We start from the raw sequence: 13192 nt of genomic DNA on the forward strand, positions 1-13192 counted from the left end.
TAAGATTACTCTCAGTAAATTAGACTAGATATTTTATAAATCTTATTCTACTATCAGTCGTTTATACCTGATGATCTTTGCCGATCTATATCTTCGTTATATTTATATCAACAGATTAACCGATTGCCTTACTGCATTATGTATGTTTACACCAATCGGCTTTATTTATTTAGATCGGTAATTATTTATGTTACATCGGCCCATGAGATTTACATGTTAATTAATTTTGCCCAATCGTAGCAAATGATTCATTGTTTATTTAATTATTCGAGTTTACACGTATCGGATTCTCAACCGATTCAAGCTTTCAACACCTGATCGATTAGCCTATCGGCTAAACCCTACTATATCAACATCCGATCGGCTAGATTCCTGGTTATCTATCGGCTCGATAGCCGATCACTTTATTTTATTCTTCATCTTGTCAGTGTCAAGATCAAACTGACTGGCACGCCTACACATTCTAAGAATTTAGGTCTTGCATTGGAGCGTTCTAAGAAGTGACTCTCAGGCCTTCGTGTGTGACACGTCATCGGGTCCACTTTTGATGTCAACACCAGACAATGTTGGGGAAACAGTGTTGGTGTCTTCTTACCGAACCTAACGCCTTGTGTTCAAGAGTTCTCAAAGGGAGATACTTCCTAGAATCTGATTTTTGGTATGCAATTCAACTGAGATCGTCTTTCTTTACTTTGTGCAGCATCTTATTTGGCATGGATTTGTTGAAGAAGGGGGTTTGGTGGGGAGTTGGTAATGGGAACTCGATCAAGATCCTCACTGACAATTGGATCCTAGGTGTCACTGCAAGGCAACTGGAGACTTCAATACCTCTCCCTCCAGACACCAAGGTTCAATTCTTGATGAATGATGATTTTAAATCCTGGGATGCTCACAAGGTAAGAGCTCTCTTTAATGAAGATATCGCTGATGAGATCCTCCATATCCCAATTAGTCGCTATGGTGATGATGACTTTTCTACATGGCCACATGACAAGCATGGCATCTACATGGTGTGATCGGCTTATAATTTGGCATGACATGAGAGCTTCCTTGCCACCCATAGTAGCAATGGGACGGGAATTCCATCCTCCCTAGCAGGGCATGAGAAAAGCTAGAAGTCTATGTGGAAAGTCAATGCTCTAGGGAAAATGAAGATCAACCTTTGGAGAGCAGCCCATGACTGTTTACCCACTTGCTTCCAACTGACAAGGCGACACATTCCGGCGAACGACGGTTGTGTTTTCTGTAATAGAGATGATACAACGGAGAATGTGTTTCTGTCATGTCCTTTTGCGGTTGCAGTTTGGCAGGAGGTTAAACTGAGGTTTGATATCAAACTGAGAAGAAGGAATTTCAGAAACATGAAACAATGGATCTTTGATTTCCTGGAGAATAGCTCAAGCACTCAGCATATAATGCTTGCTGTTACATTTTGGCATGTTTTGAAAGCAAGGAATAATGCCAGAAATGAGGACAACATGATGCATCCTCGTCGGGTGGTTCAGAAGATTTTTGGATATGTCGATAGATGATATTGCAGCATTGCTCTTTTTCTATGATAGCCCCTAGGTGTGATTTTCCTACCGCAACTCGGAGATGGAATCCACCGCCGGCTGGAACAACTTTTATCAACGCCGATGCTGCACTTTTCCGGACTTCACATTGGATGGGTGGGTATTGGTGCACTGATAAGAGACCACGATGGTAGATGTTTGCTAGCTTGCAGTGAGGGGATCCCTCGAATTGTCGTGCCTAAAATTGCCGAAGCAATGGCGATTCGATGAGCATTGATCCTGGCAAGGGATGAGGGCTTCCAGAAGGTCATCATGGCGTCAGACTACCTCTCAGTAATACAGCGTATTCTTTCTCCTATGAGAGACCGATCAAGAGTTGGCTGTCTGATCCAAGATATTAAGAAGATCGCAATTAGCTTCCAAGTCTGTTCTTTTAAACATGTTAACTGTATTAATTGCTAATGTAGCGGCGCGTACTTTGGCTCACTGTGTGGAGCAACTATCTTGTACTGTCTATCAATATGTGACTCCGGAGTGCATCCGGGAGACGCTTTGTAATGATATTATTTAATCACTAAGTGCCGCCATTATCTCAAAAAGAAAACAATGGCAACAGGGTTCAATTTTTCAAGGTTGCAACAAGCAACAGAGGAGATACAAAACTCATGTGATGTGCTCAATAGTTAGTAGAATAGGAGTATCAACATATGCAAAACTCAAACTAAAAATTAAATCTAAGACTAAACCAACATTAGACACAACAATGAAACCTAAAATTAAACAAAGCAAAACCTAATAGAACAATGCAAGTGTTCAAATTGACTAGGTGATGGATCAAAATATTTTTTATGATGGTTTTATGGTTATATGTAGATAAGAAACTAATAATCTAATGGAACAGAGAGATACCTAATGAGCAACTTGTGCTCTGATATCGCTTTGTGCGAGTTTAGGTGCTCGATCTTTCGATATGGTTTGATTTGGAAACATGAAGACGATTCACGTTTGGAGGCTTCAGACCAGCGATTGTAACCTCGGAACCACTACACGCACATGTCTAGTCGTTATCAGCCATGCTCTCATGTAGTTGACCTCACAACGAAGGTTTTGCTCCTGCAAAAAAAATGAAGAATTTCACAAGAATAAGGAAAACACAATTTGAATTACAGATAAAAGGTTAATCTCACGAATTTGGGGTCCCACAAACCGATCTAGCGGTGTGAAACTATGACGGCGGAATAATCTAAGCATAAACCAATCTAAAAACGATGATGGCTAGTGAATATATATGACTAGGGACATCATAGGGTTAGCCCTAGGGATGTCCACCATCTGGGCCTAGCCCATGACACAATTACAAGGACCATGGCCAAAAACAAATTTGGACTAGATGAAATATGGCTTTTTTCATTATTCCAAACAACTCAGGAGGAATTTTAATGTGAAATGAAAACATGTGAAAGCAGACTACATAAGCTTTCCAACAAGTACTTATGAGCCCTGAGAAACTTTCTAGATCACCAGGAAAGTTTTTGAAGTTGACGCTATTAGGAGGGCTAAATCCGAATCTAAAACATGTGAAACTTTATCTCTTGCCTTTGTATGGGCCAAAAGTGACATGAACATGTAACCGTAGACTTGGGGAAGGTCATGGTTTGATCACTAGTTAACTTCATTGATCATCCATGTATTTTATATCTTCACTCATGTTCTCTACTCATTGAAGTACTTTGGTAAACAATAACAAAAAATCTCATGGTGCAACGCAATTTATTCAAATATAAAGTATGCACCCTTCGTTCATCATTATGTAATGTTTGTATGGTTATATCCGAGCCGATGATGTCCTCGTCATGTGTTACTGACGCTTTAAATTGCAGGAAGTCAACTAGTACTTGATGCTACAGGATTAGCAAGCACTAAAAACACCCACCCCTGCCCACCTTTCTGAAAGTTTATTTAATTAGGCCGCGTTCTTTTTATGATAAATGAAAAAAATTATTTATTTTTATAACTATTTAATAGTATAAACGATAAAATTATGTAATGTAAAATTGAAATCCTACTTACAAAGATGAGATAATAAACTTTTATAGAAAAAATTTAACAAAAATACAATGTTTAGCATTTTAAAAAATGTACGCATAAAAACTGACGAATAATCTGGCTAAAAGAAAAGCAGCCTTAGTTGGTTGTGGCAAGAACTTGTTTTGGTGGTAGTGATATCGTGTATAGAACACCACGAAAGAGCTCCGGCCGTCCTACGCCACAGATGCATATATATTCTGCCAAGTGCCAAGCCAATGACCCAGGCCAGGAGGGGGAGATCCTCCAAAATTTTTGCTGCATATTCAATCCGTTGTGCCAATTAATACCAGTCGAGGCTATGTTGTTTGATACAGTACGATAGATTGTTGAGGATGGACACCAGAATAGCCTGAATATTACTCCCTCTGTGGTTTTATTATCTAACGTCATTGATTTCTAGGCTATGTTTGATCATTGGTCATATTAAAAAAATTAAATGATTACTAATTGTTTTGTTATGATTCAATTTATTACTAAACAAACATCAAAAATAATTTATGATTTTGTATTTTTGCACAAAATTTTTGGACGAGAAAAATGGGAGGGAGTATAAACTTGAATGTCATCACGTAAAATTCAAAAGTCAATGTCATCATGTAAAAAATTGGGAGGGAGTATAAGCTTGAATGAACAACTAATATATTGTTATTATTTGAGGCAAGTCATTGTTTATTATTTAATTTTGCTATACTATAGTGTTCGAGGCAATTGCATTCTTACCCATACTTTTAACTTCAATTATGAATTTACCTTTACTTTTTCAGCTTTAGGATTTTGGCCTCAAAATTTTGAACTGAACCTTCTGTTTGTCTCCGTTCCATTAAGTCCTCTTAACAAAGTTAAAGATATGTATGCCACTTACATATTTTCCCCTACTTTTTTTGGACTTTGTGGTTTTTTCCCATGTTTTGATATTGATCTTGTTTAATATGATTTTTCACACACTCCATTTTAAAAAAATAAGGTCAAGCAAAAGCAGTTTCCATTTTAAACTAAAGAGTTTGACCATCTTTTGTTGTGGATTTTCACACCACGAAGGTTAAATTCTTTTGCACTAAAATATGGTAGATTATTTCTTTTATTTTGTGTGTACGTTTCCCGAACTACTAAACAACGTATTTTTTTATTAAAAAATTTTACATAGAAGTTGATCATCTCACATTTCTGAAGTAAATTTTTAACTTTGTATTAATGTTAAGGCCAAATTTTGGTAAAATCGTCGTCGTTATGGATTGAAACATAATTAAAGACCGAATCGGACAAGAAAGGACAAATCGGCTGGAGAAAGGGGTGTTGAAAACAGCACGAAATGCAGCCAATAGAGTCCGACTTGGACAGGAACGGGAGTCCGATTGGGCCCAGCATTTAGGGATAGATTCGGTATTAATCATGAGTCCGTGTAAATTAATTAGTTTTTATCTTAGATTTTGTTTAGGATTTTATATCTAGTTAGAGTCCAAATACAATAGGATAGTTATTGATACGGGTTCTTATCCAGTCAAGTTAGTTAATCCCGAGGGTATAAATATGTGTGTCCGGGGTCATTGTAAATCATCTTCAGATCATCTACACAACTTCGGCGCATCGCAAATATTTCAACTTGCTTGGGCTCTCGGCGCGAGGTTTGTCAGCTTCGCAATGTAAGTTCCTAGTTCGTCAAAACATGTCGATCGGCTAGAACAGGACTGTCTCGGTTAAGTTCGATCTCCTGCCTAGTTGATCGACGGGCTAAGTTTTATTATTGCTTTAATCTACTTGTAGTTTAGAGTTCCTCGACCAATTCCTCGCGAGTTCCTCTATTCAATCTGTTGGCGTGAATCTATTCAACTTGATTCTATCTCGGTTTGGTCTGATCAATCTAGTTGGACGGATTTATGTTATCAGATTAGATTGAGTACTTGTGAGGCCTTATCGCTGGAGTTCTAGCCAGCATTATCCCAAGTAATCTGTTAGTTTATTTTTTAAGTTGATCGATCTTCATATTTCTACAATTATATCGTACTAAATCGCATACTGCCTTGGTTAAGTCTGATCTATGCGTGTTTAATTTGATCTGCTTATAGAAATTTGTCCGATTGGCTGAATTTAATGAATGGATCGGTAGATTACGCCGGTTTGATATCGTGTTACTCGTATACTGCAATGATCTACCGATTCCATGCATGGTTATGTTTAGATCTGTACTGTCTCGATTGAGTTCGATATTCTATGTCTAGCGTGAGTATGTATGCGGTCGTTTGTTGTTGTTTTACGCTAGTAATTGGTGTAGCAATCCGGTTTACCTTAAATTCCATGTTTAGTCTCCTATCGGTTGTTGATTCTGTGTGCGATAAAGCATCGGATTGGTTCGATCGGCTGGTTAATCTTAAAACTGTCTTGGTTAAGTTCAATCTTTTAAGATTAATTAGTTGACTGGTCTTGTTGGTGTTTATCCTACTGATTGATTCGGCCGATTGAGCATGTTTATACTTGTCGCCATGAAATTCCTGTAAAGCCGATCGTCATCGGCTAGGATCCTGGGACGGTATCGGCTATCTGGCCGATATCGATTTCGGGTTTAACTACTTTCCACGTTATATCTTGTCAGTTACTGGGTCAAACTGACTGGCAAGCTTAACAATTCTAAGAATTAGGTCCTGCACTGGAGTGGTCTAAGAGTAACTCCCAGGCCTACGTGTATGATTGTTGATTGTTTTTTTTAGTGTCAACAATTAATTAATTCAATTCTTTGTACCATAAAATAGCTATCAAAAAAATCAGATAATCTTTCATCTTTAATCTTCATCTTACAAAAAGAACGCAAGTGTACTTGATGGAATAGAGGCAAACACAAACTTGAGTCTAAATAAATGAGGGAAAATAATTGAGTTAAAAAGTAAGGGTAAAATCACAATTAAAGTTGAAAACAAGATTAAAACACAGTTGCTCTGTTTTATTTATGTCTTGAAATATACATATTAGTATATTCAACCAACCCGGACAATGGTGTGGATAATCCATTTTACTTTCTGTAATTAGTATAGTTATTTATAGGTCTCAAGAGTGCAAATGATACTTCTCGGCTTTGTTATAATTATATGGATAGGTGGATAAACAGATAGGACTAAACGGATGGTAAGGGAGCACTTTTCTTTTCGGTCCAAGCAGTACCAGTGATTCCATCATCTCAAGTTAAATTTGTTCTTGAAGCCTGTTGTGAAGTTTTTTGGAGAAAAATTTGACCAGAACAAAATTGTAACGCACGACAATAGGTCAATATCCTTTTGCTGGGATATTTTAGTACCTTTATTTTGACTTGGGTGTATCAATAGGCAGCGTCACAGATTTTAACAAGAGAAAATCTAAAAAATATCATTGACAAACGTCTATGTCCAAGAAATGCTATTGACGAGTACGGGTTCTGCGAAATGTCATCCTACAAATGGCTTTGATAAATGTTATCGTTGTAAAGATTCTGCCTATTTATGTCGTTAAATACACTTTGACACCGGGATTTAAACCCTGGAGGTAGAGTCATATACGCATGACTCTAGCACTATAACAATAATGCTTCATACTATAACTTATTTGTTAATGCCAGATTTTGGCAAATTGCTGTTAGGGATTAAAGTGCGGTTAAAGACCGAATCGGACAAGAGTAAACAAAATCGGCTGGGAGAAAAGATTGAAGATAATATGAATCCAGCCGATAGAGTTTGAGTCAGACAAGGAGTGGACTCTGATTGGGCCCGAAGGTTAGAGATAGATTCGGTATTAATCAAGAGTCCGTGTAAATTAGTTAGTTTTTATCTTAGAGTTTGTTTAGGATTTTATATCTAGTTAGAGTCCGAAAACAATAGGTTAGTTATTGATACGGGTCCTTATCTAGTCAAGTTAGTTAATCCCGAGGATATAAATATGTGTGCCTGAGGTCATTGTAAATCATCAATAAGATCAAACACACAACTTCAGCGCATCTCCAAAATTCCCGACTCCTTGAGCTCTCGTTGCGAGGTTTGTCAACTTCGCAATGTAAGTTCAAGTTCGTCAAACTCGTTGATCAGCTAGAACAAGACTGTCTCAATTAAGTTCGATCTCCTGCATAGCTAATCGGCGGTTTGAGTTCTATTATTGCTTTAATCTACATATGGTTTGAAGTAGTGGTAGATCTCGATCAAGTTCTTGCGAGTTCCTTTATTCGATCTGTTAATATGAGCTTATTCGACTGGATTCTGTCTTAGTTTAGTCCGATCAATCTAGTTGGCTGAGTTTGTATCAACTGATTGGATCGGGTGCTCGTGAGGGCTTATCACTGGAGTTCTAGCCAGCATTATCCTAAGTAACTCATCGGTTTATTCATTAAACTTGTCGATTTTCATGTTTCCTATAATTATATCATGTTCGACAGCATATTGGCTTGGTTAAGTCCGATCTGTGTATGTTTGGTTCGATCTAGTGGTAGGAGCTCGTCCGATCGGTTAAGATTAGTGAGTAGATTGGCGGCTTATGTTGGTGTGTTGCAATACTTACTAATTTTATACATGATCGCATTTAGGCATGAACTGTCTTGGTTAGGTCCGATCTTCTAAGTCTAGCGTGAATATGTATATGTTTGGTTACTATTGTTCTATACTAGTAATTGCTGTATCAGTCCGATTTACTTTGAATTCCACGTTTAGTTCTGCATCGGCTGCTGACTGTGTGTGTGATAAGCACTAGATTAGTCCTATCGGCTGCTTAATCTCGAGACTGTCTTCCTTAGGTCCGATCTCTTGAGAATAACTGATTGATCGGGTTACATGGTGGTTATCCTACTTCTGATTCAGTCGATTGAGCATATTATCATCCGATAACAGAAAATTCATCTAAAGCCGATCGTCTAGTTCATCGGCTAGGGTCCTGAAACGGTATCGGCTACACAGTCAATAGTGGTTTTAGGTTTAACTGTTTTTCCATATTATATCTTGTCAGTTACGGAATCAAACTAACTGGCACGCCCAGCAAATCTAAGAATTAGGTCCTGCACTGGAGTGGTCTTAGAGTAACTCCCATGCCTACGTGTGTGACACGTTGTTGCTATTTTCAGCGTCAACATTATTATACTTGGTCTCGTTGAGGTTAGGAATAAGGGTGGGTCGACGAATGAGTAGTTTATAATCAGCTCTAGTTCAACTTAATAAATTAATTTAGTTGTATTTGAAGTCATGCCTGGATTACCCACGAATGACTCGTGGTTCCTAGTTGAGACTATTTCAACTCGCTGCCTTAACTCCGATCTATAATAAAAGATGGGGCCTCTAGCAGCTCTTAGTGAAAACAAAGAAAAAACATCCTTTATGCATATGGTGGTACAGTTAAATACTTCGATTGTAATGAAAATACATCAGCACCTTATACTACAAAGAAATGTCTTTAGTAAAACATATTTGCGGTGAATTTAATGAAAATAATTTAATACTTATATGCCTGCATTTTCTATTAACATTTTCTATTAAGACTACAAAACTAAAATTGAGCCGTGCTGACAATATACAGCCAGTTTCATCGTCAAAGTTGTGAAAAGAAAAAAAACAAAGGAACACCAAGCAGACACGACATATCACCATACTAGCCACTAAACGCCACACCCAACACGAGAAGCTTCCAGAATTCTCCACGCAATGCAACAAGACCAGATAATTTTCTTTAAAAAGTCAATTCTCTTCAATTTCTCAAAAATAATTTATAAATAAAATATTTATATATTTATTTTTAGCAATATAAAAACATCAATGAAAAAATTTCATAATTAATTTGAATTAAAAATTTAAATTTTAGGTTATAAGTGTACGGGAAAAAAAAACAGGTGCCCCGCGATTTTTCAGGCCCTGGTTTGATCTCACTTCGGGAAGTAATAATACGTGAAGCAACACTCGACGCGCGGCCGCAGCTCACCTATCCGACACGTCTCCTCCACTCTCTCTCCCTCTTCCTCTCCCTCTCTCTCTCTCTCTACAAGAAGATCTCTCTCTCTTCTCAGCGACACAGCAAGAAGAGTGGAACGGAACCCCAGAGCTGAAGGCTGAAGCTATGGCGTCGTCCCTCAGCACCACCTCCCTCTCCACGCACTCGCCGGCCCCGCCGGCGCTCGCCCTCCGCGGCCGCCACGTGGCCACCTCCGCCTTCGGCGGGGCCCCGCGGTTCCCGGCGCTGCGGGCCGCCGTGCCGGTGCCGCGGCGGCTGACCGCGCGGGCGGTGGCCGGGGACGCCGAGGACGAGTGGGGGAAGGACCCGGCGGACCAGGGCGGCGCCGCGGCGGCGGCGGCGGTGGCCGAGGCGCCGCCGGTGGCGGGCGAGGTCGCGGAGCTCAAGGCGAAGCTGAAGGACGCGCTGTACGGGACGGAGCGCGGCCTGCGCGCGTCCAGCGAGACGCGGGCGGAGGTGGTCGAGCTCATCACGCAGCTCGAGGCGCGCAACCCCACGCCGGCGCCCACCGAGGCGCTCACCCTCCTCAACGGCAAGTGGATCCTCGCGTAAGGCCTTCTCCTTCCTTCCCCCTTTCTCCTCCATAATCTGCTACTACTTGTGATCTCTTACTATTTTTAGTTCCATTCCCGGTTGGCCTAGATTATTGAATCGATCTAATGGGCTCTGAACGCGTGCTACGAGAGGAAAATCGCTGTTTACTCCTTTCTTTCAGCGTCCGCTAATCGTGAAATGTATAGTTTCATAAGTATGTGTCCTCGATAGAGTACTGTGACTTGATTAAACTCATTCTACAAATTGATTTTGTTTCCGTTCTGAAGGAATCGCAGCACCTGGCAGATTTATGAGTAATTGTGTTCTTTTAAGCACAGTGCTGCAGCTTATACTGATATGTTGCTCTGCTTTTAATATTTGTCTTTTGTCGTTTCACTAGTATCTATAAGAGTGAGCTTTGTAGTTCACTTCAGCCATCTGTGGACTGATTATAAATGTTCAGGTTTACAGAATGATCCTTTGGTTTTCATGTTCAGTTTTAAGTTATGCTGAAATTATATGTACAGAATGCCTGATGTTTCACTAGCTTATTTGTTTGAATCCTTTTATTATCATTGTAATACCAAGGGATATCACTAGTTATATATCCGTAAAAAGGAAAATTTTGTATATGAACGAAGCATCTGCTAGCTTGCTACTCTTGGACAACCTTTGAAATTGCTAAGGGAGGTTATATGAAATCACTAGGGAAGTCTTTTAGAAGACCGTTTTATGCACAACCATAAAAACAAAGTATTCAGGTACCTGTTGCTATCATTTACTTGAGAAAAGGACAACTGTGATTGCCTCAGTACTTTAGACACTCACATAGTCAAATGATCTCAACATCATCGGTACTGTATTGAACCAATGACTAGCATCTAGGATGCTGAGAAGTCTAGTAATAGATCACAATTCTGATTAAACGTAGTTGAAGAATCACTGAATAGTTTGGAGACTAATAAATTAGGTGAACACAGGTACACCTCATTTTCACAGCTGTTCCCACTGTTAGGAGCTGCAAGTTTGCCTCAGCTTGTTAAGGTGGAGGAAATATCACAAACTATTGATTCCGAGAACTTCACAGTGCAGAACTGCATCAAGTTTTCCGGACCTTTAGCAACGACTTCAGTGTCTACCAATGCCAAATTTGAAGTTAGAAGCCCCAAACGTGTACAGGTGTGATTCCCTTATCTCAATAATGTTTTTCATTTTTTAGTGAAATCATGTCATGATCTATTTCATTTTTTAAACTTATTTTTGGATACTTGGAAAAAGAATGTATATGAAATTCTAGTGAAATTGAGCAATTTGGATATCAAGTACAGCAACCTTTATTTCATATGTGAGAAGCTTTTCAGGAATTTTGGAACTGCAGTTTTTTGTAGAGCTTTTTTTATCATAAGCTACTCAATTGTTCTGAAGCTCGTAACATTTTGAATATCGATTGTAAAGATTGGGAAACAAGCACTAATTTGATATTTCATGATTACTACATTATTAGAGCAAATAGAAATTGTCCATATTTTGAACTGTAGGATTAATTTTTTTTACTGTTACGTATACCCCATCTTATTGCTTATGCTTATAAGCCAAATATTGATTTTTAAAACTTAAAATTGGAGTTATTTTGGGATTTTATTTTTCATCTAGTATATTTTCAGCCTTTGCTTTTATACCGCTAACAACATGTATATATGGAAGTTTTACCCATAAATTATATTTTAATCTTTAATAAGTTGTTTCGCTTATGCTTATAAAACACAAAAAGATGAGGAGATGTATAGAGCAATTGAAACATGTTTCCCTGACTGTTTTAGATTATTGCCATTTCCATCCTGAAGCTGCCAAATTAGTTGTATAATATGAAATGGTTTGGTAAAAGGGGTAGGAAAAAACCCTTGCATATCTGTTTCTTTGTGTGCAGATATCAATTGAACTGTGTTATGGTTTTCTGCAAAACTCACATAATTTGAAACTCTTTCAGATCAAATTTGATGAAGGCATTATCGGCACACCACAATTGACTGATTCTATTGTACTACCAGAGAAGTTTGAGTTCTTTGGGCAGAACATTGACCTGACCCCGTTGAAGGGCATATTTTCTTCAATTGAAAATGCGGCATCCTCAGTTGCAAGAACCATCTCTGGTCAACCTCCACTGAAGATACCAATTAGGACCGACAATGCCGAGGCTTGGTTGCTCACAACCTATCTTGATGATGAGCTTAGAATCTCCAGAGGTGATGGTAGCAGCATCTTCGTGTTGTTTAAGGAAGGAAGCACCCTCCTATATTAAGCTTGGCATGCCTAATCTATGGGTAGAATTTTATGTTGAAGCACTCCATGCAAATAGTTGTGGATAATTTCTTTTTCTTATTTATGTTTGCATGTTCTTATTTGTGTTCGTATAATTTGTGCATTTGGATGATGTGAAGTTTTGTGTGTGTGTAATGTATTCTCTGATGTCCCTTAGGCTTATATATACAAGTTATTGCAAAAACTACACTGAAATATAAAGATGTAAAAGGAATACGTGAAGAGGGTATTTCTTTTTCATATAATTAGTATTCTGTGTATCAAAATCAGTAGCATCTCTATGACTTAGGAGTATTTAAAAAAAAAACATCAACCAGGAAATTGCCTTGAAATAGTGAAGTCTACGACATAGTATCACAAGCAGAAGAAAATTGTTGTCAGCCGAATCTTTCCTAAAACTTATCCAGACGATTCACTACTTCACTAAGGTAGAGTACATGAATTTTTCATCTACAGTTCGAGCTTCCTGAACTTGTACTAGTATAAAGCATTCCAAGAGATCGAATCTCAACCGCACGCTGTCACTTGACCACCAGCCAGTACGCTGCAACTTGTTGGGATGGTTTAAATACAAATTTGAAATGCATACATACATGTGTTTCTTGCAAATCATGTCCTGGACCTATGAAAATTTGTGCATTAGTCATGCAAACCTAGCTGCTTTCATGAAATTCAATCATGTCTCATTAACCTTGTACTTTGTTTTTATATAATATTTCATCTGTATTTTAATAGATAATGCTCTTGACTTTTTGTTACACAATTGATCATTCTTATTTAGAAAATCTGTGCAT

The 13192-nt window shown here is 38.5% G+C and overlaps 1 protein-coding gene across 1 annotated transcript; it reads left to right on the forward strand.

Annotated features, from left to right (window-relative positions):
• The first annotated feature begins 9518 nt into the window (after window positions 1–9518).
• Window positions 9519–12614, forward strand: LOC102700267 (probable plastid-lipid-associated protein 2, chloroplastic). Its single transcript, XM_006660976.3, has 3 exons — window positions 9519–10093; window positions 11060–11258; window positions 12067–12614. The coding sequence occupies exons 1-3, from the start codon at window positions 9651–9653 to the stop codon at window positions 12376–12378; spliced, it is 954 nt and encodes a 317-aa protein (XP_006661039.2). The 5' UTR covers window positions 9519–9650; the 3' UTR covers window positions 12379–12614.
• Window positions 12615–13192: the final 578 nt, after the last annotated feature.

This window comes from Oryza brachyantha, chromosome 9 (genome assembly GCF_000231095.2).
Source record: "Oryza brachyantha chromosome 9, ObraRS2, whole genome shotgun sequence".
Classification (NCBI taxonomy): domain Eukaryota; kingdom Viridiplantae; phylum Streptophyta; class Magnoliopsida; order Poales; family Poaceae; genus Oryza; species Oryza brachyantha.

Excerpts from the sequence above, each read along its gene's own strand:
- LOC102700267 (XM_006660976.3), top strand. The coding sequence starts at position 9,651 with ATGGCGTCGTCCCTCAGCACCACCTCCCTCTCCACGCACTCGCCGGCC. Across the intron at positions 10,094-11,059 it reads AACGGCAAGTGGATCCTCGC|GTACACCTCATTTTCACAGC; the intron begins GTAAGGCCTTCT and ends AGGTGAACACAG. Across the intron at positions 11,259-12,066 it reads GAAGCCCCAAACGTGTACAG|ATCAAATTTGATGAAGGCAT; the intron begins GTGTGATTCCCT and ends AAACTCTTTCAG.